We start from the raw sequence: 20,752 nt of genomic DNA, 5'->3' as shown, positions 1-20,752 counted from the left end.
CACTCTAACGCCAGCTGACGTCGCTGATTACGTGCCCTCATGGGAATTGTGAAACATGTGACCCCTCTTCGGAGTACACACAAAAGGCTCGGGCCTCAAGGCATGGATGGATGCGAGTTGGGTGGCTTCACTAGAGCCGTCCGTTATTACAGACTAACTTGCTCGCAGCAGCAACAGCAGCGCGCTCCACTAGACAGGATCTGCGATTCCTGCACACAACTCAGTGTCAGGGATGCTTGAAAAGGGCTTCAAAATGTGGATCCATCTGATGAGGATTGCGTGAAGGAAGAAGATAGTTTGGATCATCTGTGTGAAGAAACAAAATGGAGGACTATTGTGTCCCATGAAGTGCACCCAGTTTCTGAGAGAACCCTTTGAGGGAAAAATGAGTGAAGCCATGATACAACATTCACAACCCTAAACAACATAGTGCCCATTGTTACTATCCAAAATAGGGGGTTTCAAACATGGCCCTTTTGAAAAACCAAATAACTGGGATTCACCACATGATATTTTCATGATCACTTCAAATATCAAATCCAAAATATCTCTATTTAAACTTTATTTCCCCTTGATATTATCCCCTAATTCAAACTTTAATACCCCCTTGTGTAGAGTCAAAGAGGAAAGAGAGCTGAAGCAAGCAATGCAATTTTTCAATTTCAAAAGCACCTACTTTGCAAGGTGGGTGATTTTGTGAAGTATCAAGTCATATTTTGAAATATCATGGGACATTTCAAGCTTGAATCATGGGTGAAATATCACACAAAAAGGCCACGTTTGAAACCCCTTAATGAATGTGCAATTGTGTGGGAAAAACATAACTTTGAGTGCATGCAAGTTTTTTTTTTTCCAATTTGTACTTGTATTTGCACAGATACAACTGAAAGTTATAAACCTACAAAAGGATGATAATAATAATAATAATAATAATAATTAAGTAACATTTATGTGTGTATATGTAACTGCTTTTAACAAAGAGTTTCATACAAAGGGAATCAGAAATGGAGAGGGAGTTTTATACTTGTAGTGCTATGGGTAAGAGTATGTTTCTTTTTTTGAAAAATTTGTTGGACTTTGTACAACATGATTTAGCATGATTATTGTGATAAATGTTAATATAATATTAATGAAATTATTGCAAAGGTTTTTGGAAAACAATAACATGGACAATGGAGAGGTCTTTGTGATATAATGGGATGGTTTGTTGAGTAAAGAGATGTTTTTACCATGCTATAATGTAATATGTGATATTGTGAGGGAATAAACTACATGGGATTTTAGTATGTTTGGTTCCAAACCTGTGTTGGTTTCTCATTTTATTATGGTTTTATTAAAAATAAAAAGATTTTAAAAAAACATGATGTTTTAAATTTTAAAATAAGTATTGATGCAAATTAACTCCAACAAGAACAAAATTTTGTGTTGCATTGCATATACATAATATGTGGTACCATGGATAGTGTATGACAAATGATAACTGCACAACTTATTACATGTTCTATGCTCATTTTAACATCCATCAAACAATTAGAATCAGATTTTTTTCTTGTTAGGTCATAATAAAAACACAAAATATAAATATATATATATATATATATATATATAGTAAAGTTTTGTTTTGTGCTAAAGTCAATAACTTTCAGCAACCCACTTTTCTGATTCTAATTTGTTTTTCTTTATAATTTTTCTATGGATTTCTTAATATAGCTCTATTTAATTCTTTGTAACTAAACCTTTTTAATTGGAAGTTTTTGTTTGTTTTTTTGTTTGTATATCTTCTTCATGTCATGTTTGCAGTGTGAATTGCACACCTATAAAAAAAAATTAAATTAAAAAATAAATAAAAATAGGTACAACTCGACAATATGTCAATTTTTGTAAAAACTTATCTAAATATATATTTAATAATTTTCAGAGTATATTTATATTTATAATTATTAATTTTTTAATATTGATGTAATGATTTACGTTTTTAATTTCTTATATATTTAATTTTAAAAATAGACATAAATATTTATTTTGTGTTCAATATATAAATGGTATGAGTTCAATTATGAATCTGATGTGAGATTTTATTATAATTACATTTATGTTCTTCAAACAAAACATGGCATGAAATCTTTGCTTTTTGTTTATTATTTTTTCAATACAAATGACAATCAGTATGATTCTCTTCATAGAATTGTGCATATAATTGTTTAGTAAGTCTATACCTTGTGCAAAAACTTTAAGTAACAAATATTGGTACATATTAACTAAGATTCTTCACATCACAATGTCATATACTACACATAAATTTTAAATTATCTTGCATCACCTACCAAAAATTTATAAATCAAATAAAGAATCTTATTTCTTTGAATTTAATATTGTGTTAAATATATATATATATATATATATATATATATAAAAAGAGGATTTTAAACCTAAAAATTTACTTAAAAAGGCCATAATTTAAAATTCTTGTAATGGTCCCTTACTTGGTATACGAAAAGTGTCCTTTAGATCCCTTGGATTTTGGAAATAATACAAAGAGAGAAGGTCATTATAAGGACCAAATCATTTAATATTATAATTCTAATTATGATAGCTAAAAACTTGATTATTATAAGTTATCAAGTTGTAAGATTGGACTTGATAAGCTTGCAACTTGATTATGACAGCTACAAAAACATTTAAAGTTTGGATTTTAAAAGTTTAAATAAGTACTATTTGGCAATTTTGACATGGCTTCTATATTTCTTTTGAAAAACAATGTAGTAAAGTGGATCCAACACAAATTCCAAGAATTAATAATAAAAATTCAATGTAGGAATAGTTTGTATTCTATCTTATCTTTTTTTCTCACGTCCTTCTGGTTGCTTTTTCTGAGTTTAAAATCAACCAAAAGGATTTTTTTTTTTTTTTTTTAATAGTTTCTACCAATTGAAAATGTCTCCGTATAATGTTTTACATAATGTAGTTGCTGCACAAGAAGAAAAATAAAATAGTGTATTTTTAAACCTAAATAGTATTATGATTCTAGCTGCAGGGAATTTTGCTTCACAATAAAACTTACATTCAAGGGACTTAATTCTCCTTTAATTTGGATTTTTTTTTTTAGAATTTTATTTTCCTTCTTTTTTATTGATATTTTCTTTGTCAAATTTCCAAGCACCACGTTTCAGATTAGTGCAGGTTGTTTCTATAGTAAAAATTCTTATTTTTCCTTTTTTTTATTAAAGTATTAAAAAATCCCTTAATTTTTTATTTTATTTTATTTTTCCAATTACCACCAGTTTTAGAACTTAAATAAAAATGTTGATTAGCAGAGTCTTTTTAAGAGATTTAGAGCAACTTTGATGGTTACAACTAGATGCTGCTCTCAGGTCATCACAATGACTGGCTGTATTTGTAAACTTAAGTCACAAAATACATAACATTGATATTAAAAGAATGTTACATGAATAAATTTATTAACATATGTTGTACTGATATTAATCCAAAAGTCAATTGACTAAATGTTGATTTTACACACCATGTCAATATACGTTGTATTACAACATTCAAAATTTTGAAAGAGGATTTATTAGAAATTTGGTAGTTGAGAAGATAACACATACAATCAAAGCTTTTTATCATATTGTTTTTAGGAGAATGTTAGAACACAACTTTAATTGAATATTACAGAAGAATTAGTTCATAGTAGTCAATATGAATTTGATTGCAATTTGTATGTAAACATGTACATTAAATTATCTTTTATCAATTCTAAAGCAACACTTACAAAAGTAAATATTATTAAATAAGTAACGTCAGAATTTTGAATATTATTTAATTATAACCATCAATGTACAACTTTGATGGTTACAAAAACATAATGTCAATGTAAAGAATCTCAGAAAATAAATATCACAACAAAAAATAAAATACACAAGTACTAATACATATCTTCATGTTTTTTAGATGCTTATTCCTAATAAAAATAATCAAAAAAGTAAAAGGAAAATCTAATATATATATATATATATATAAACAATAATCTTCAAAAAAAAAAAAAAAAAAAATCTATATCCTTCACATAAAAAGAATGACATTTTTCACATTTTAAATACATATTTGTATGTGTTCATGTATTTATGTATTCATGTATTGATATTAAACAACAACAAGAGAGAGAAATAAATAAATAGAATAGAATAGAATATAAATCCTCAAAAAACATATATGGCTCATATTCATAATGGTAAATTTTTGACATCCTTTAATTTGCAATTTAGAAGGTGAAGAGGCGAAAAATTAGTAGAGCTTGCAGTAAAGGTTTTTCAAGCATAAATTTAAACACCTTAAATAAATTGGCCCAAATAGGGGGAGCTCATTTGCAATGCATGTTTATGATGAAGTTACACAATTTCAGATGGTGCAATGGTGGTAAGGTTATATAAAGTAGACAAATGAGGTCCACATTATTTACATTTTTATGTATAGAAATATGTGCAACCAATACAAATGTTGCAATACAATAATTTGGTTGTTGTACATGTTTTGATGTTAAAGTTATGCAAGATGGTGCACAACTACCATAATAAACACTCCATCAAGTATAAATATAGGTAACCACAAGTTGACCTTTCATTCTAAATAAATTATTTTATTTTATTTTAATGAAAAATAGAAGGCATGTTTAAATAATGGGTTCTAAAGCTAGGAATTGTGGCTAATCAAATTGCAATAACATTCTTTAGTGGCTTCCAAATGGAGGAACATGTGTGGGATATTATATGCCCGTAAAAATGATTCAGGATTCATGCTGGCCATCATACAATAGATCACTTTGCAGCCATCCTAACACATTCAAAGGTTAACACAAACCCCAGAAGCTAAACCACCACTCGTTGTGGAATCAAAACATGTAGCCTCCAAACAAACAAACACCAAAAGCAGAAAAACAAAAATTATGAAACAAAAACACATGCATTCACACCAAAAGTTAATTTGAAAACCAAAAACGTGCTTCCTTAAATCTAGATGATTAGGTGAAGAAAATCTAGATAATTTCACACCAAAAACGAGCTTCCTTAAATCGTTGACACAAATTTGCGGCAACAGAATGTTGCCACAGAAATCTGTCACATTGTATCTGCTGTGCCCCCACTTAAGACTGGGTTTTACAGTTGTGTTGTAAATCATGCTAGTTTATGAGCCAAATAACATGGAAACTGTTTTTGTTGTTTTTCAAGATATACTAGAATATTTAATTGTTTGTAAAATTATTAGAAAACAAGAAAACAAGAAAATAAAGATAAGATGAGCATATGTGTTATCAAAAATTGGAATACTATAACAATCTTTTTAAATACAAATTCCCAGAAGAATTTTTCAAATCACTTTATTAGTACAGTTTACTTGCTTACAAACAATGCATTACAATTGAATTCTATTTCAGTTGGCAAGTAAAAGCATCCTCAGGCTGCATAAGTAATTAAATTTTGTTCTTAAGACACATCTTGAGTCAATGAGTGTGGAGTCAAAGCATTGCATTAGGATACTAATCTTAAAATCTACAAGGTTGGTGAATACAGCTTTAAAGTACTAAAGATAATATTAATGCATTGTAACAAGAATAAGTAGATTGTATTCTTTCAAACATATTATACACAAATATTATGACACAATGTATATAAGGATAAACGTTGTAATTATCTGTATTGGAGACAACTATAGCTCATCAAATATGTATATTCTTTTTCTAGACAAAAAAATGTATACAGATATATATATATATATATATATATATATATAACCATACATTTTTAAAGAATAAATTCATAAAAATCGCATTGAATAATGGAAATATGCTTAAGATGATAACATATTGCCTCTGTTGTAAAGGACAACTTAATATCATATGTTTTACATCATAATAAGTGTATTTATTTCCGAGAATATTTCTGAAAAAAAAATTAAAATTTCTGAAAAACGAATTGATTTTTTAATAGATAAAAGATTTAATAAAAGAACATTTGTAATGAAATATGTTTTTTCTACTAATTTTTACGTTATGAATACATTAAGGATACATTGTAATTTATGATGATCAAACATGTTACATAATATGAACACTTTAGAAAAATAGTACATTATAATATATGTGCAATAATATACTATAGAATTTAAACAAGTTGAACAATATAGAAATACTGACATTAAATCTGCAATATTTTAAATAAGAGTATGTAAATTGACACAACATAAAATTATGTATATGGATATATATATATATATATATATATAACTTTAAAAAGTAAAAAATAAAATAATTTAGTTGACTTACAACATAAAAGTTTGTATATTAAAATATATTTAAAAAAATAAAAAATAAAAAAATAAAAAAATCTTCCAACATTAAATTTTTGAATTTAAAATTTCTTTTTAAATTCATTTATTCCTTCTAGTAATTTTTTCTTCATAGTCATCTTCTTAGATAATATGAAAAAATACCACTACTACTAATAATAATAATAATAATGCTAAATTATATATATATATATATATATATATATATCCATGCAATTAATATCCATAATGTAGAAAAAGTATATCAGATATGTGTCATTGATATAAAGGTAAATTAATTACCATAATTTTGTAATACATTTTGGTGCTCTTCATAAATTTTACTTATTTTCAACCAATCTCAAAACATATTTTGAATTTGGAAATTCTACTGTTTACAATCTGCATCATTTGTTGTTTATATTTTATTGATATGATTTTGTATGATAATATTTTTATCAAAAAAACAAATCTAATACTGATAATTAAGTATTGTATCAGAAAAAAAAAAGTTCTATAACAAGTCTTATATAGAAAAGAAAAATAAAATTTTAAGAAGTTTGTAATTAAAACTAAATATGATTTTTTCAAATTAAAAAAAATATGATCACCAAAAATATATTAAAACATTTGTATAGAAAATTTGGTAAAAATACTTAAAAAAGCATCCACAAGGAGTCATAATAATTATCTACATATATTTATATTTATATATTGGTAGGAACATACATCTTTTTAATACAATATTAATATATCTATAGACAAATTAACTATAAAAACTTCTGAAACTGTAGACATGCATCTTTTATGTTTTGGACCATATTGGTATTGTAAAAATAAGCTAGTACCAACATCCTAAAAAATACATATTTGGTTGTTTCAAAATACAAAAAAAGACTAGAAATGCTTAGAAGAGGTGTGTTTATTACTATACTTATAATGATGTTAAATGTATTTTTTGACAACTCCAAAGTTATTAGAACTACTTGTATTTGAAATATACTCAAGCTTATATCTAAAGAGTATGTTTCAAAATAAGGTTTTGATAAGTTTGAAATACATTTCTTCAGATGCTTGATTTCTAAAAACATACTCTTTGTTATATAAAAAACAAAAATAAATAAGAAAAAAACATATGTGGTACACAATAGAGATAAAGATGAAATAGAATCATTACCAATATATTATACCAATCTTGAGACCTATTGTAAAACATTGCATTCACATACAACAAATATTATATTCTATATCTCAATTTTCTAGTAAAAAGTTAAGAGAAAATATCATACATATTCCTGGAATTTGCTAAAATATGAAGAATATCCATATATTCTTGATAATAGCAAATATGCCCCTCACTTTTGTGATAATTGTAAATCTACCCTTGAAGTTCATAAGGTATAACCTTATTGCTATCTAGTCTTTCAGTAGTCTTAGGCATGAATTTGGAACTTGTGACCAAATTAAACGCTAGAACAATTGCAAAACTCAAGAAATATAAATTATGGCATCGTCTCCTAGTGAGAAGCAGTTTAAGGAGAACCATCTCATTACAACCCACATAAAGCTTGTTGTCGTAAAGAATGATGTGGCAGAAGAAAAATGTCTTCTAGTCTGGCTATTATGGTGCCACTTTTCATGATTTGTCTTGAGTTGCAGTTAGTGTCATGTGCACCCGCTGTGATGCATGCCATGAATTCTTAGAGCCAACGAAGCACCAAAATTCCTTCACATCATTCAAAAGTCAACAAGTTATGGAAAAAGTGAGGTTTGGATCAAGTATTGAGTATTATTTTGCTTGCTAGGGGATGCTAGAGTTGTATGCACGAGCAACAACATCAGGCAATTTGCTTCATGGTTTTATCACCTCCAATATCGCATAGCTTAGCAAAGCATTATTGCGGCAGGACTGAAATATAGCGGCAACTTGTTTGGTTCAATGGAGGCCGAAAATCTACACAATATGTGGTTTGGACCCCAAATTCATCCAAAATGGCAATAAAATTATACCTTACCAACTTCAAGGTTAGATTTGCAATTATCACAAAAAAGTGGGATATATTTGCTATTATCAAGAATATAGGGGTATTCTTCATATTATTGCAAATTCCAAGGAGTATGTATGATATTTTCACAAAAGTTAATCTATACATGTGCAAAGAAGAAGGATTATTTTTTTTCTTGTTGTTGTTTAAACAAAAGAAATGTTTGTGCTATATAGATTTTGACAGTTGCAGTACTTCGAAAAGCCCTCGCAGAAGCCTTCACAGATAACCTTCAAGCTTGAAAAGCTGCGACGAACTGGCCTCCATCCTTCTTCGAATGAAACATTGTGGTCGGTCATTGAATCCACAACACGCTTGAAAACTGGTTTCAATCGGTAGGCATGCTTTAGATCTAAGAAAACAGCGTCGATGTGGTAAATCTTATCTTCAGACCACGAATTACGAAGCGTTACATTGAACTTCTGCAGCGTTTGAACTAGTTCGTGGATATCCGTTTGTGGGAGTTGATGTGAGAGGGCCAGTAGAAGCAATTCACTAGAGTCTTTCTCTAAAGCATTTTGTGTCTCGATTGCCGACCGACTAAGTCCATTCTAGGATGAGGACTCTTGTTGAGGTTTCTGATCAAATCTAGTTCTTCCATCTCCGACATGCTGTAGAGGGCTTCGATCAGGCTATGAAGCTTCCCACGCCGCCCCAAGAGCTACGTCGAAAAGCCCTGAAGCTGCTTGTTAAGTATTCCTGAACTGGCATCCAATGAAGTTGAAACCACTGAAGAACATTGCCCACTGACAACCAACGAACCATGCAGAACTTGAAACACTTGGTCTGCACCTCAGCAATGAGATTCTGCTTCCGAGGTGGGTGAATCTCTGTAATATTCTGAAGACTCTCCGCGCAGACACTGCGAATGTAGTTAGACACGACGACATCAGTGCAACCACCACAGTACGTGATGCTGGACTCTTTGCTTTCGTAACATGTACGTCTCGTGATAGGATCCAGCTTCATTGGAGCCGTAATCCACCGTTCATCAAAAGTATTACTGGTTTGTTATTAAAACAACTTCAAGGGATGCTGCGACATCATGTGAGAAGAATAGTTGAGAGCTCGAAAGCTACATTCTTACCGACTTTTGGTTTTTTTCTGCGTATTTCCGCTTCGCTTCAGCATGGTCTTCGCGTCCACTAGTAATGTAGAACTGGTACGTGTCTGCGGAGCATTGTTGAATAACATTCCATTATTTATATTTATTTTTTAATATCCTGTAACTAATTTATATATAGTGCAATTCCGACCTCCACTTTATAAAATAGAATTTAAATATTCCCTTTTAGGCGAGGCAAGTGGTTATTCCGATGACATGATTAAAACATCCCCCCTCTACCTCTCGTTATGGATTGAGAGGCATGAACACTCCGCATACAGTTAGGATGCTGACCATTTCTAAAAATATGACTAGGAACTCACACAAGAGAAACAGGTTTTATTCGTGAGGAGGAACAACATGAATTCTTTGCAAAAAGACCAGATGGAGGCCAATCCTGTTTTTAAATATTCTCCAAACTATCTTCCCCCCTCCTACCTTCTCTTATGAGCCATCCTGTTGCAAAGGAAGATTCTTCGATAGTTAAAATTTATTTGCCAAAATCCTCATGTTCATAGTGGCCCAATATCTTTCGTATAAAAATCCATTCGACCTGGGTCCTCGATCACGTGTAAGACAAACAAACTGCAAATAAATGCCAACTACGGAATTCTGCATGCAGTCTAAAGACCAAGGTCTCATTCACCTTTGAGGAAAAATTGTTCACAAATGCTATACACTGCATGCATCCTAGTCTTGTAAGTAGCGTCTCATAAGGCTTTCCCAAGAACAAGCCAGCTTTTCTTGTCCCAACTCTCACAAAGCAGGACATCAAAGGACACTATACACCCATTGCATACGATATTATTTGCTTCTTTAGAGGACCCAGTGCATGGACTGCATTGAAACCGAAGGAGCGAGCATATTTGAGAGGACCGAAATCACTGGAATACATTTTCTGGAATCCATCCAAAATAGCCATCATCGTCAAGTTGGTCCTTTTTCGTTCCCGCTCGTACTCCTCCAACAAATCTATCTGCAAACATACATGTTAATGTCGCACTTGAGGCCACCAAAGGACTTCAATGCCACACATCAGAAATCTAGTTTTTAAACAAACCAACATTCACAGCTGCTAACAGTATAATACGTGTCCAGTACAAATTTACCTGTCCAATATCATGGCCGGTTTCTACTCCTTTCTGTAGTACTTTCGAGAGAGAAGCAGCATCCCCAAACCCTAAATTGACTCCCTGTCCAGCAAGTGGGTGAACCGTATGAGCAGCATCGCCAACAAGAGCCACACGATGCCCAACATAGTTGCTGGCATGCATTAACGACAACGGGAACGAAAGCCGCGGAGTCGCGCAATCTACAATTCGCGGGGGTTCTTGGAACGGCTCTGATGCTGAAGGACCCATGGCACCCAGCAGCGGTGAGGAAGTTACCACATTCCCTACTATCTCAGCAATCTTTGATCCTGGTTTTGGACCATGATCATCTATTAATGCTTTGTTCGCTTCTACCACAAACTGCTCAGCTGACATGGTTTTAAGAGCATCAGCCTTTTCAGGTGTGGTTGTCCACACTATGTTGCTGTAGGTGTCGTTCAAGGGCAGCAACGCGAATGGCCCAGTTGGCAAAAATCTTTGAAATGCAGTAGCATGATTTGTCTCTACACGCACTGTGCAGATTACAGCGCTTTGCTTATACTCCCATCCTCTTGTTTGAAAGCCCGCCGTCGCTCTTACTGCTGACCTGCCTCCATCTGCCCCAACCTGGACACCAAAGTCAATAGAGGGTTCAGATAAACACTGTACTTTGCAAATCACAAAACGTGCAGACTTGAATTTGCATTGCAAACGAGAAAGTAGCAAGTGATATACTCAAGAAGTGCCCTCGAGGTAGTACCTTATAACTTGACCTGCTGTTGGAATAAACATAGAAAACAACTTTGAGGGTTCAAACACGCTAGAAGAACTTGAAAGTGCAAAAGCAGGTCATATTTGCCAATAGGTGGACTACAAAATTCAATATTAATCGTCTAATAAGACAAATGTGCAACGAACTTCCTACCACAAGGCGTGCTCTTAAGGACCTGCCGTCATTGAGCCCAACTTCCGCCCTATCTTGCGGTGAATCGAGGCCTTGCCCACTTGGAGTTGGGAGAAGGACTGATTTCACCTGTGCTGGACAGATAAAATCAACGGATCCTGCATTCTGCAACCCCAGCCCATTAGATTCTTTCCTGGATAACGTGAATTGAGTTGGGTACAAGAACATGCACACAGCCTTAAACAGAAGGGCTGACCTCAATACGGGAACGAAGGGCGCCAAGTAACACTTTATTCTCCACTACATACCTGCAATACAAATGGACGACAGGCAACCACTGTCAACAAAGGAGCCACATAGAAAAAGAAACCATCCCTCAGGAAAACTACGGAATTCCCATTTCGAGGTTGGGGAAAGCCAAATTACAGAAACTTAAATTTTGTTTTGATTTGTTTTGTTTTGTTTTCTTGTCGTTCTTACTTCATGTTTTTTGTTGTTTACCCCAAAACGACTTCAGTGTTTGACAATATTTTGTGCTTAATCTATCATGAGGAGCATTCCAGCAGAGTGCGGGGCTTGAAGTTGCGAAACTTTTTCCTAAATCATACAAAGTTGGCAAATGTGGTAATTAACAGCGGTAATGTGGCACAGCTTACGCAGATGTCAATCCATCGCACATTGAAACCATAAGATTACATGCGACGATAGGATTGAGAAATATGTAGTAGAGAAATCTGTGTGTATCTCCCAAAATTCACGAGATGAATACATGCACCCACCCTAGTACATATGCACCGACGTCGTCAGCAGTGTAACGAGTGTACCCAAGCCCTTCGTAATCCCAAACCTGGAAAATAATAATAATAATTAGAAGAAGAAAAAGAAGAAACCTTCGAAACGAGATAAATTCAGAGACCAGTCCTATCAAATGAGCAGGTCAAGTGATTATAAAAAAATTGACCAGATTTCCGGTAGTCTACTGAATCATAGGAATTGACTAACACCTGCATCGCATCGAAGGGCGTAGGCATTGCAGCTTGAACAGATTCCCAAGCTCCCACTTCTACACAAAAACTTCAATAAAGATGCATTAAAACATTTGATTAATGCTTTAGTTGCTCTTTGATATCCAAAAGCGAAAAAAGTAAAACCCTGAGACAGGAGAGGATAGGAAACCTTTGAAAAAGCGTACGGTAGCAGGAGTAATCGCACTGACACGTTGGTCTGGAACGGCCTTGGGGTCATGCTTTGGTGCGGCCATTGGTTTGGAACTGTCAATGATGGCCACCCGCAGATCTCTCGACAATGGTGAACAAGCTGTTGCAAAGTCCTAGCACGAAGTTAATTTTGGAGTTGGGTACTTGTTTCTGATTAACGAAAGTCATACCTCTAAGTATTGAACACCTCACAAAAATATCGAAAATTCTCCTTCCTCCATTTCCAAACCCTAGTAAGCTACTTTGAAAATATGCGATCGAGGCTTAATTGCAACACTCACAAACGACACCAATAATCGCTACGAGATACATACCAAGGCCACAGCCGACTGCTGCACCAACCATTCCTCCACCAACGATAACCACATCGTATTCATCTTCTGAACCAGCTTGCTTCTTCTCCATCTGTTTCCAATCCACCACAACTCAATTCAGAAAAAACCCACTTCGACATCGCACGTTGTTAATGCCTCAATTACGAATTCAAGTGCAAGCTTGCACTTGACGACCTCACACGACAATTCTGGGAAGCGCCAAAACCTCAGTCTCAAGTTTCGAGGGAAACGATTCCTCTGTCCTACATCGAACTCGTAGAGAACAAACAAATAACATCTCCATCGTGCACTCACACTTGACTTCAAAGAAAACAGGAATTCACCTCCGAAGAAAAGAATGCCGTTTGTAGACATCGATGATTGTTAGGAGAGCGGCAGAGCTTCTTCACTCTGACCAAGCTTTGTACGGCACTCCTCATCATGTCACCAACTTCCAGAAAACCCAGATAATCGAAGCATGAATCGGAGGACCTTGACGTAGAGAAAAGGATGCAAATGCCCTAAAAGACGAATCTCCTCTCGACAATTCTTTACTCACCACCTTCGACTGCGACGTCACTACACATACTTGCACAGCATCACAGATTCATTATCTGAACATTAGGTTCGTAATGTTTAACTACTGTCTGAGCGAAACTTGAATATGCAGTAAGAGATTGTAATTCCTAGTTCAATCGATCAATTCCTAGAATGGCGTTGCTTCAAAAATTTCAGGTTCGACATTTGGCGCAAATGCTGCTGACGTGCACAAAGCGGCGGCGCAGTTGAAGGCTGTCATTGGTGTAGTGTGAAAGGTACCAGAAGAAATCGATGACTGCTGATGTTGAGAAGAAACGGCAATGGATATGCGACGGAAAGGAATGAGAAAAGAAATGAATCGTGGAGTACGTGGTAACAACACATTCAAAAGCTTTCGAGAAAGTGATTTTCAACCTTCTGCTACTGCAACGAGATAGTTGAGATGAAGAACGAATAAAGTGGAATTATACAGCCAGTGGAATTGTAATCGTCATTTCTTTGTTAAAGGGGTAGTGGTGTGAAGCATATCAAGCAGACCAACATGTATTCAGCATGTGCAGTTCTTATACAATCGCCACCTTCATCATAAAATTCCTTCAAGAAAGCTAAAATGACAACCAAAACGAAAACTATATAAAAATTAAAAATTAAAAAGGGGGAATAGAACAGGTTTCCAAAACAGAAATAGCTGCAAAATGAAAGATCAAGGTCTTCCTGATAATGCATTATGAACTCAAATACAAGAGAGAAACTGGAACTGTCTGACATATGGACGGGTGCTAAGCTCTTTAAGGTGTAGCGATGGTATAAGCCTGAACCTTGCGGCAACAGTTTCACATGAGGAAAATTGAAGGTTAGGACCACAAATGCATGCGTGAATTAGTGGGGCCTACTTGTAAGCAGGCATCACGCCGGCCAGCTCATAATTGTTCGAAGCTGGTCCAGAGATGTGTGTAACATAACAATAAGTGGACTAAAACAGACTGAAACCGAATACCTCTCCGAACAAGACTGCAATACCGAGTGATATGGCAACCAAAGAAGATCCTATTGTAAGCCGATAGGTTATTTTTGGTACTCGCTCTTGCAATGCCTTGCTCAGAGTGCTCACAAAAGCAGTGTAACTGCCCATGGCCAAAACTGTACCCAGCAAGAACATGCCCAAAAATGCAGCCCCTGCTGCTCGTGATGGGAGAGACAGTGCCGGCAAAATCATCAAGAGTGCATCAGGTTGTAATCCGTAGACAATGCCAGTTATGAAAGTCGCCGGACCAACGGATTTCTTCACGGGCTCAGCTGGCATTTCCCCTTCAGCTAAGACTGGAGCAGCTGCATCAATCTCTTGTGCTTCTTTAATTCCCATTCCTCCTATGGTAATCAGTGTAAGACCCACTACACGGGCAGCCCATGTTTGAATAACGCCAAGGTGCAACCTGCGATTTTAAAAAAGGCACCGATGCAACCAGGTGAGCATAAAGCAGAGGGGCTAGAGAGCGGCAATGTAGCACATGACTGAACCTGCTCCCAGAAACTCCAGCGTTAGCTCGAGTCAAACTCAGAGAGACGTACCTATCTTTCAGCAGGAGGAAGATGATACCGAAAATGACTTGACCTGCATCGTGACCACAGCCCCATAGAGCACCCACAGAAAAACTCTGAAGTCTTGATCGACCAATGCACAGAGGTGCAAGAGCTGCTAAATGGTCCGGCCCTGTTAATGTGTGCAGACCACCTGCCACCAGCCCGGTCCAGGCACTTGCTGCTACTCCTCCTCCAGCTTTAGCAATCTCCCTAGATAAAGCCCCTCCTTGAGCAGCCTCTCCTCCAACCACGAAGTTTGGTGCCTCAACACCAGCGAGAGCAATATTTGGACCCCTTACAAACCAACATGCAACTCCAATCGCTGTAGCTGGCAAAAGTCTTGGAATCTGCGTGTAAAAATCACGACAATGAGCAATGTTTGGTTATGATTCTTTAAGTACAGTATCTATCGCCAAATTGTACACATTCCAGTAGAGCATGCAAGATGTTTGATATGATAATTTTATCCCAAGGCTCCATAATTTGAAACCCTCAAACTACACCGAACCAATAAATAAAATATTTACAACATATGTCTATTTCACGAGATAACTCATAAGCAGCAGCATTTACAATCTGTGAAAGGAATTTTAGAACCCTACAAATCAAAAATCGGTTCACGCTATAGAACTCTATGAGTTGACTAGAGAGATAGCCAAAAGAAATGTTCTAACTACTTGGTGCGAATTGCAAAAAAGCAGGAAATCAAGAAATCAAGAAACCAAATCACGTATGGGGTACTTTCCCTTCCTGCTCTAGGATAAAACATGTCTGATAAGTAGACGGGATACGCAAAGAAACTAAATCTTCAACAGCGAGGCTCAAACATGGGAAGATGCCTCTGCTAGACATTGTTCTTAAGCAAAATGGAATATTGGTTTGAGTGAATTTCAAGAAACATGAAATGAAACTTAAGAACACAAAATTCTGAAGACGACAAAGTTTCAAGAAATAACACTCTTACCACAGCAGTTGGAATTCCATACGCCGAATTCGCATCAATCAAATGAAAAACTGAACGATCTTGTTTCATGACTTCATCGACAAATATGTATTCCACGCAGCAAATTCTAAAGAAAACCCCTAATTAAAAAAAAATAAAAGCTACAGTAGAGGAAAAACCATACCAGCCTGAGCAACAGCTTGAAACTCTCTTTAGGTTTTGACGATTCTGATGAAGGCTCCAACTCCGAAGGGCCTCCATCCGCACCGGCACGGCACACAAGAAACGTCAGCGCATCCGAGCCCACCGTCTTCTTCTGAGGGGACAGAGCTACAAGGGCTCCACTGCTCCTCAATACACACGCTTCAAAAGAGCTTGGTCCAATCCTCGACCCACCTTTCAATGACCTAATGCTGCGCCTACGAACTACACCCGTAGAAACGAATCCCTTCTCCTCAACTTCAACCCTTTCCTTAAGAGCCTGATAGCTCCCAGTGCGCAACGCTAAAACATTGCTCATACAAGTGGCCATGTTCTCAACTCCTTCGAAATCAAACTCACACTGAACCACCAACTCTTACCCGAAACACAAATGAGAAACAACAAAAAATCCTGAGCTCCTCCTTACATAAATGGAGGCGAATCCACTCATCGCTCATACAGAAATTACGCTAGTGCCATTCTTCCCCTGCACCCACATCATCAAAACTCCTCCTCCACCCAAACTTCCCAAAAATGCATCAACCTCTCCAAAACCACGGAACCCAATTACTTCTCCACCTCAAACTCTCGCCTAAACTGGATTTCGACCACAATGAAGCAATGAAATGGTCTGAGATAACGAGGAAGGATGAGTGTGGACCAAAAGCTTAAGCTTATTCAAGCCCACCCTCATCAGTGCAGTGCCAAGCTGAGCCCAAGATCTCGCAGCAGGGGCAGCAGCTGGGGCTCTCGTTATGGCCCCTTTCCTATGGGAAAGTCTTCACAACAACTGCGCGTATGTGTGAGTGTACGTGACGACCACGTGGACGTGACGTGGATTTTATTTGGATGATTTGGCACTACAGGGTGGACTGTCGAGTTGGCGAATAGCGTCCCCCCAACGGGTGACTCTGAAAGATAACTTTCTGATTGGGAGGCGGGGGGGGGGGGTAATTAATTGTTCATCCGTTGTGATGACCGCAATTCTCATTGAGCTGTGGTCTTGGGTATATTAATTGTATCATTTTTGTTTGGTACTAAGTTTTTGGTTTTATGCTTTCTTCAAATTTAGAGCATGTCACTTTGGATATTGTTTTTGGAAGTAATGGAAGTGCATTCTATAAGTATTAGTCTAGAGAAATATTATATCAGCCCTCTTTAAACTTTAATCAACTTATATGTCTCTACTCTCCATTGTATTTTTCTCCTACACTATGTCATGGACATATTCATGTAAGCTAGTAATTACATATACAAATAGGTGGAAGTAAATAAAAATAGGTAAAAGTAAGTTAATTCTATAGTATTTAATATGGAAGCTTCCTAGAAGCTTTATAGACACTATTTTGACTTCATAGGTGTCTTTAATTGACTTTTTGAATTAGCAATGTGGTCAATAAGTTGGCCATGTACCACACATGTTGTTAGCTTGAAGTTCAAGCTAACTATGTGGCCTACACGTAAAAAAACTTGCTTTGTAAGTCAAGGCATGTGTCCTACAAAGTCAACACATATTGGAGGTCCTATAGAATGTCGCCACGTAGCCCCTAGTAAGATAGTATATATAGAGACAAGAGTGAAGCCTTCTTCACTCTTGTCAATTCCTTTCTTGCTTCTACTCTAGTTTCAAGGGTCTCTAGTTTTCTTGTCTTTTGGCAATAGCCATTCTAGTTTCTCTTTCAATATACATACTTATTTATTTATATTTTGTTACCTTTCTTTGAGTCAAGGCTCACTTGTTTGAATTACTTTTTCATCGAGTTCTTGTCCTTGACAGATTGACAAGAGTACACCTACAATATCAGAGCTTTGTCTAATGTTGATTAAGAGTAGATTACTCTTTTTTTTTTATAAGATATAAGCATATTAGAAGTTGTAGATTATCTTCTTCTAAACTGATATTGTCCTTAGTATTTTCTTTGTTCCCAAGTCATCTCTTCTATTTGTCTTGAGCGATATTAGACATCTTCTCTCTTCTAACTGTTATCATCGCAGAACTTGTTGAAATGAAGAGTGCAATGGCACAAATGTAAGAGCAATTGAGGGAATTAATGCTTACGATGCATCAACTCAATTTACTACCACAAGGAGCAACAAGATTGGCAGGAAGTGAAGATATAGAAATGGTTGGATCTGCTTCAACATCTGCACCTAACCATGTCCTTTCTCCTATGGTGGAACGCCTTTCAAATGTTAGACAACCAAGAATTTTCCTACCCGAGAAGTTTGATGGCACCAGATCCAAGTTTCGAGGATTTATCAATTAAGTGCAACTTGTGATTGAACTTCAACCCCAAAGCTATCCAACTCCAGGATCGCAAGTTAGATTCATTGGTACGCTTCTTTTAGATTCAGTACTATCGTAGTTTTCATCTTTTCTTGAACGACGAGATCCAATATTGGATAATCTAGAAGCTTTTCTGGTGGAGTTTTGATCCATGTATGGAGAACATGATGCAATTCGTGTAGCAACCAATAAGATCCGTATTTTACGACAAGGCAATCGATCAGTAACGTTATACGCTTCACAATTTCGACAACTTGTAAGTGATATCAAGTGAGATGATGTTGCACTTATTAGCCAGATTCTCTACGGATTACAATATGAGGTAAAAAAATTAATCCTCAACTTACCTGATCCTCAAACATTGAGTCAAGCAATTGATTTTGATGTAAAGTGCGATAATCATCTTTTTGAATTTTGATCTAAGAACCATACAAGTGGACCTCAATGTTATTATAATTCAATGGCAATACCAACACCTCTTTAACACATACATTCGAAAGTAGAGGATATGTAAATTGATGCAGTACATTTCAAACCTTTTACTAAGCAAGAAAAGACTCGTCATCGTCAAGAAGGATTATATTTATATTATGGAGAACTAAAGCACACTGCTCAACATTGTCCAAAGAAATGATGCAATCACAAAATGAGGAGTATCGCTATGAAAGAAGATAATATGTCGAAAAACGAGTTTGTCCACCTACAATAGGGACCGTGTGGTTGGAACCTTGCACAACATCTAGTAAAAGTCCTATTCTCTCCTCAGAGTCCTCTCCTTGTTTTACATTAAATGTTATTTTAGGACCTAAATATTACAAAGCCTCTGCCTTGTTAGATTCAGGAGCCTCAGCATGTTTCTTAGATGAAGAATTTACTAAAAGACATAGCATATCTTTAGTAAAGAAAACTAAACCTGTTCATGTAGAAGTCATAGATGGTCGTCCATTGTCTTCTGGAGATATTACTCACGAAACCCTTCCTATAGAAGTAATAATCAATAGTCATAATAGCTTTGTAGTATTTAATATTATTAGATCTCCCTCTAATCCAGTCATTTTAGGTTTATCGTGGTTAGAAAAATACAACCCTCAAATAGATTGGATTTTCTGAACTCTTACTTTCCCTAAAAGTATAACTAACAGTATAGTTAATCAAGTAGATAGTCATAAGTCCAGTTCAATTAAACCCATATTTATAGGTGCAAAAGCTTTCTTGCATGCTACTATGAAAGAATCACCATATATTATTTATGCCACACCGGTTTCTACTAGTGGAAAGAATTCAAGTAGCATTCCAAGCCAATATCAAGAATTTCAAGATGTATTTGAAAAAAAGAATGCAGATACACTTCCGAAACATCGTCTCTATGATTGCTCAATTGACCTTCAAGAAGGAGCACAATTGCCATTCGGACCAATCTAAAATTTATCACAAAATGAGTTGACTGAACTCAAGGAGTATATTGAAGAAAATATAGCCAAGAATTTCATACGCCATTCTAACTCTGCGACAGGAGCTTTAATTCTATTTGTGAAGAAAAAAGATGGATCATTGCGGATGTATGTTGATTATCGAGGACTCAACAAGATTACCATCAAGAATAGGTATCCACTACCTTTAATATCTGGACTTCTTGAACAACTGAATCAAGCTAAGATCTATATAAAAATAGATCTCCGGAGAGCATACAATCTAATATGCATGAAAGAAGGAGATGAATAGAAGACTACGTTTCAAACTAAGTATAAACATTTTGAATACAACGTCATGCCTTTTGGACTTACAAATGCACCAGCAGCTTTTCAACATCTAATGAATGATATTTTTTGAGAGTTTTTGGATGATTTTGTGGTTTGTTATCTAGACGACATCTTGATCTATTCTAAGAATCTAGAAGAATATGAACTTCATGTTCATGGTGTGTTGCAAAAATTAAGAGATGTAGGACTCTATGCTAAGATAAAAAAGTGAGTACTCCACACTACTCAAGTCGATTTCTTAAGTCACATCATTTCAAATGATGGACTTATGATGGATCCTAAGAAAGTTCAAACTATTATAGATTGAAAGATTCCAAAAATGGTAAGAGATGTCCAATGCTTTTTGGGATTTGCCAACTACTATCGGATCTTCATCAAAGACTTCTCTCGAGTTGCAGCTCCACTTACACGCTTGACTTGTAAAGATAAACTCCAATGGAATCAAG

The 20,752-nt window shown here is 35.4% G+C and overlaps 3 protein-coding genes across 5 annotated transcripts; all 3 read right to left on the bottom strand.

The window, feature by feature from the left end:
• Window positions 1-8,384: 8,384 nt before the first annotated feature.
• On the bottom strand, window positions 8,385-9,670 carry LOC112277933 (uncharacterized). Its single transcript, XM_024510802.3, has 2 exons — window positions 9,451-9,670; window positions 8,385-9,225 (listed from the first exon to the last, which is right to left on the bottom strand). Exons 1-2 carry the CDS (start codon window positions 9,555-9,557, stop codon window positions 8,991-8,993), a joined length of 342 nt encoding a protein of 113 aa, XP_024366570.1. The 5' UTR covers window positions 9,558-9,670; the 3' UTR covers window positions 8,385-8,990.
• A 270-nt stretch (window positions 9,671-9,940) lies between these two features.
• On the bottom strand, window positions 9,941-13,940 carry LOC112277930 (uncharacterized). 3 transcript variants are annotated; one of them, XM_024510799.3, is made up of 10 exons: window positions 13,814-13,940; window positions 13,339-13,573; window positions 12,995-13,085; window positions 12,640-12,780; window positions 12,468-12,526; window positions 12,243-12,310; window positions 11,720-11,771; window positions 11,485-11,628; window positions 10,578-11,186; window positions 9,941-10,444 (listed from the first exon to the last, which is right to left on the bottom strand). In XM_024510799.3, exons 2-10 carry the CDS (start codon window positions 13,435-13,437, stop codon window positions 10,250-10,252), a joined length of 1,458 nt encoding a protein of 485 aa, XP_024366567.1. In that variant the 5' UTR covers window positions 13,438-13,573; window positions 13,814-13,940; the 3' UTR covers window positions 9,941-10,249. The 3 variants fall into 3 exon arrangements, with proteins under 3 accessions (XP_024366567.1, XP_024366566.1, XP_024366568.1); XM_024510798.3 differs by lacking the exon at window positions 13,814-13,940 and having other exon boundaries at window positions 13,339-13,756; XM_024510800.3 differs by lacking the exon at window positions 13,814-13,940 and having other exon boundaries at window positions 13,310-13,518.
• Window positions 13,941-14,219: 279 nt separating this feature from the next.
• LOC112277932 (chloroplast protein FOR GROWTH AND FERTILITY 2) lies at window positions 14,220-17,135 on the bottom strand. The gene is made up of 3 exons (XM_024510801.3): window positions 16,243-17,135; window positions 15,104-15,462; window positions 14,220-14,967 (listed from the first exon to the last, which is right to left on the bottom strand). Exons 1-3 carry the CDS (start codon window positions 16,588-16,590, stop codon window positions 14,508-14,510), a joined length of 1,167 nt encoding a protein of 388 aa, XP_024366569.1. The 5' UTR covers window positions 16,591-17,135; the 3' UTR covers window positions 14,220-14,507.
• Between the last annotated feature and the right edge of the window lie 3,617 nt (window positions 17,136-20,752).

The sequence above is a fragment of the Physcomitrium patens genome, chromosome 26 (assembly GCF_059467195.1).
Source record: "Physcomitrium patens ecotype Gransden chromosome 26, ASM5946719v1, whole genome shotgun sequence".
Taxonomy (NCBI): domain Eukaryota; kingdom Viridiplantae; phylum Streptophyta; class Bryopsida; order Funariales; family Funariaceae; genus Physcomitrium; species Physcomitrium patens.
The sequence above is the reverse complement of the archived record's forward strand: the minus strand, read 5'-3'. Positions and strand labels throughout refer to the sequence as shown.

Excerpts from the sequence above, each read along its gene's own strand:
- LOC112277930 (XM_024510799.3), bottom strand. The coding sequence starts at position 13,437 with ATGATGAGGAGTGCCGTACAAAGCTTGGTCAGAGTGAAGAAGCTCTGC. Across the intron at positions 13,086-13,338 it reads CGGCATTCTTTTCTTCGGAG|ATGGAGAAGAAGCAAGCTGG; the intron begins GTGAATTCCTGT and ends GATTGGAAACAG. Across the intron at positions 12,311-12,467 it reads CGCCCTTCGATGCGATGCAG|GTTTGGGATTACGAAGGGCT; the intron begins GTGTTAGTCAAT and ends ATTATTTTCCAG.
- LOC112277933 (XM_024510802.3), bottom strand. The coding sequence starts at position 9,557 with ATGTTATTCAACAATGCTCCGCAGACACGTACCAGTTCTACATTACTA. Across the intron at positions 9,226-9,450 it reads CAGAAAAAAACCAAAAGTCG|TGTCTGCGCGGAGAGTCTTC; the intron begins GTAAGAATGTAG and ends CTACATTCGCAG.
- LOC112277932 (XM_024510801.3), bottom strand. The coding sequence starts at position 16,590 with ATGGCCACTTGTATGAGCAATGTTTTAGCGTTGCGCACTGGGAGCTAT. Across the intron at positions 15,463-16,242 it reads TCAAGCTGTTGCTCAGGCTG|ATTCCAAGACTTTTGCCAGC; the intron begins GTATGGTTTTTC and ends TTTTACACGCAG. Across the intron at positions 14,968-15,103 it reads TTCCTCCTGCTGAAAGATAG|GTTGCACCTTGGCGTTATTC; the intron begins GTACGTCTCTCT and ends TTAAAATCGCAG.